The sequence below is a fragment of the Eurytemora carolleeae genome, unplaced genomic scaffold (genome assembly GCF_000591075.1).
Source record: "Eurytemora carolleeae unplaced genomic scaffold, Eaff_2.0 scaffold178, whole genome shotgun sequence".
Taxonomy (NCBI): Eukaryota; Metazoa; Arthropoda; class Copepoda; order Calanoida; family Temoridae; genus Eurytemora; species Eurytemora carolleeae.
Genome location: NW_019396294.1, coordinates 288,437 through 291,508, shown reverse-complemented (window position 1 = coordinate 291,508; position 3,072 = coordinate 288,437). Strand labels below are relative to the sequence as shown.

The following is a 3,072-nucleotide window of genomic DNA, read 5'->3' as shown; positions in this document are numbered from 1 at the left end:
AACTTCTTTTATGTTACCTCAACTTCTTTATGTTACCTCAATTTCTTTTATGTCACCTCAACTTCTTTTATATTACCTCAACTTCTTTTATGTTACCTCAACTTCTTTTATGTTACCTCAACTTCTTTTATGTTACCTCAACTTCTTATATGTTACCTGTGAAATAGGAAGACTTTAAGAATCAAGTTATAATGAGCATGAGAAACAGCAATTGTTCAGTGTAAACAGACACATTTTACTAAATCAGGGATTTTAAAAGTGTATAGTTAAATATTGCTTTAATGTCGTCTATCTATTTCCCTATCACTCCTGTATGTCGAGTCCATTAGCGCCTGATCCAATCAGGGTTCTGCAGTCATGTGTTTGTTGTCTGTTCTGAACCAATATCACATCCATCTTTCTATCTATCTCATTACCCAATTAGAGTTATGAATCCTTCAATCGGCGCTCTCAGTAAATGGAAATATTTACTTCTACTGAAACTATAGTGTGCTATTTCCTTTTTACAGGAAGATGATCAGAAACGAAAGAAAAGTACTGGGCGGAAAGACGGAGAACCAATCGGAGATACGCTACACGAGCTGCGCGAATTATCCCGGAGAATCGCGATCACGTCAACCAAAATGATCGAATTGGAAGAATTTGCGGAGAAAATTCAACAAGCACAGAGACATTCAACAGAGTTTCAGATGCAGCTTACTAAACTTACAGACGCTTCAGAATTAGAGAAAGGGGTGACAAAGGTAGGTTTTAAATTTTTTTTTAAATAATCGAAATTGTAATAATCATAATTAAGATCGGGTAATAATTACCATTGATTCAGCGAATAGAGTTCTAAACTTTCTGTTTGTCGGTCTGTTTGTATCCATAAACTAAAAACAGGGGGCGGGCATAACTCTCCTAGTTTTGCCTGGCTAGGTTTATACTGTACAGTGAAATTTGTCGAAAAATGTTTCCTTATGACTGAGTTGGTATCATAGAGTACAGTGGGTTTAAACCTAAATAAAAAGTATTTATTTNGTTATATGTATAGATGTTGAATAAATATTTCATCAAGGTTCTGGATATGATAGAGTTTGATCGGAAGCAGGAGTTACAAAGATTAAAAAAGAAAACTGAAGATTTTCTCCGGAGAGTTGAGCACGGTCTGCCTATGGTCGGAGACCAGGATGAACTCAGGTACCTGGAGCAGGGGGCAGAGGACAGAATTTTATAAATTTATAAATCTACCTGTTTAAATCTTGAATTTCCGATTCAAATCCGATCATGATTCATGAATTTAACTTTGAATCGATGATTCAAGATGCAGTATAGGCAGTTCAGCCACCTACAGGGTTAACATATATTTGCTGTATTGTGATTTAACTTCAAATCTTCAAGTTTGGTCGTAAATTACGATTTTAGCTTTTTCCCATGACTCACTCAACATAGAGTCTCAAAACCAAACTAAGAACTTCCCATGGTTCTCCCGAGTTCCCCAATCAAAATTTGAGACAAGTTGGTCTGGGGGTTTCTGAGTTATGATCGGACAAACAAACATACAAAGAGAGATTACAACTTCATATAGATAGATGAATTGAAAAAAAAATTTAAGTCTTAGCCAGAGGGTTTCTGTCCTATTTTAAACCTTCTTCAAACTGAAATGTATAAATGCACCGTTAATCAAGGTTTATATAATTTTAATTTTTAATTTTTAGTATCTTTTCCTTGTTAGAATTTAGAGTACAAAACCTCGTCATTAACTAAATTTATTACCTGGGTAAGATGCTAAATAAATTGTTTTCGCGGATTTTATTACAGTGCAAAGTGCGCCATTATAGACCAGTATATTAAAGGGGAGTGTTACCCTTCATAGTGGTTGGACTGGTTTGTACGATTCACTATGTAACAAAGTGAAATATATTGTGTCGTTGTTTAATTTTAAAATGTGTTAATCATGACAATTTACTTCATTATCTCTGCAGTATAAATCCTGAACTTACTTTTATAGAGATTAATCCACAGTTTTTTAGTTACACAACAAGAATTTCTTATTAATTTTTAACCAGTCAATTGGTTGAGGCTGCAATTGTAAAAAAAGGCCACTCTCAGGGAATATATATTTTTAAGAACCTCGCCCCCCTTCCCCATGCTTGGGAAAAACATTGTTATAGTTCAAGTTTTTTTTCTTAACTTTTTTCAACATTTTCCCCCCATTAAAGTTAATCAATTCAGCGAATATAACCCTAACTGGGAACTGTACAGACAAATGTATACTTCAGTGCGTGCAGTACACTGTACAAACAAATGTATACGCCTGTGCGTGCAGTACACTGTACAAACAAATGTATTCTCCAGTGCATGCAGTAAACTATACAAACAAATGTATACTCCAGTGCGTGCAGTACACTGTACAACCAAATGTATACTCCTGTGCGTTCAGTACACTATACAAACAAATGTATTCTCCAGTGCGTGCAGTACACTGTACAGACAAATGTATACTTCAGTGCGTGCAGTACACTGGTACAAACAAATGTATACTCCTGTGCGTGCAGTACACTATACAAACAAATGTATACTCCAGTGCATGTGTGCAGTACACTGTACAAACAAATGTATACTCCAGTGCGTGCAGTACACTGTTTAAACAAATGTATACTCCAGTGTGTGCAGTACACTGTACAAACAAATGTATACTCCAGTGTGTGCAGTACACTGTACAAAAAAATGTATACTCCAGTGTGTGCAGTACACTGTACAAACAAACGTATACCCCAGTGTGTGCAGTACACTGTACAAACAAATTTATACTCCTGTGCGTGCAGTACACTATACAAACAAATGTATACTCCAGTGCGTGCAGTACACTGTACAACCAAATGTATACTCCAGTGCATGTCTGCAGTACACTGTACAAATAAATGTATACTCCAGTGCTTGCAGTACACTGTTTAAACAAATGTATACTCCAGTATTTGAGGGAAATATTCTTAAATTTTTATCTTTTAACATTAAAATATCTATTACATAAACAAACTCTCAGCAGTACAAATTCAAATGTATACTCCAGTGCGTGCAGTACACTGTACA

At 35.5% G+C, this 3,072-nt stretch overlaps 1 protein-coding gene across 1 annotated transcript in view; it reads left to right on the top strand.

Moving 5' to 3' along the window:
- Positions 1-3,072, top strand: part of LOC111700381 (trichohyalin) — a 22,668-nt gene that overhangs the window by 11,163 nt on the left and 8,433 nt on the right. Inside the window, exons 5-6 of the mRNA XM_023471269.1 lie at positions 510-743; positions 1,058-1,179. Coding sequence (XP_023327037.1) covers positions 510-743; positions 1,058-1,179 — 356 coding nt within the window. The remainder of the gene's footprint in view (positions 1-509; positions 744-1,057; positions 1,180-3,072) is intronic.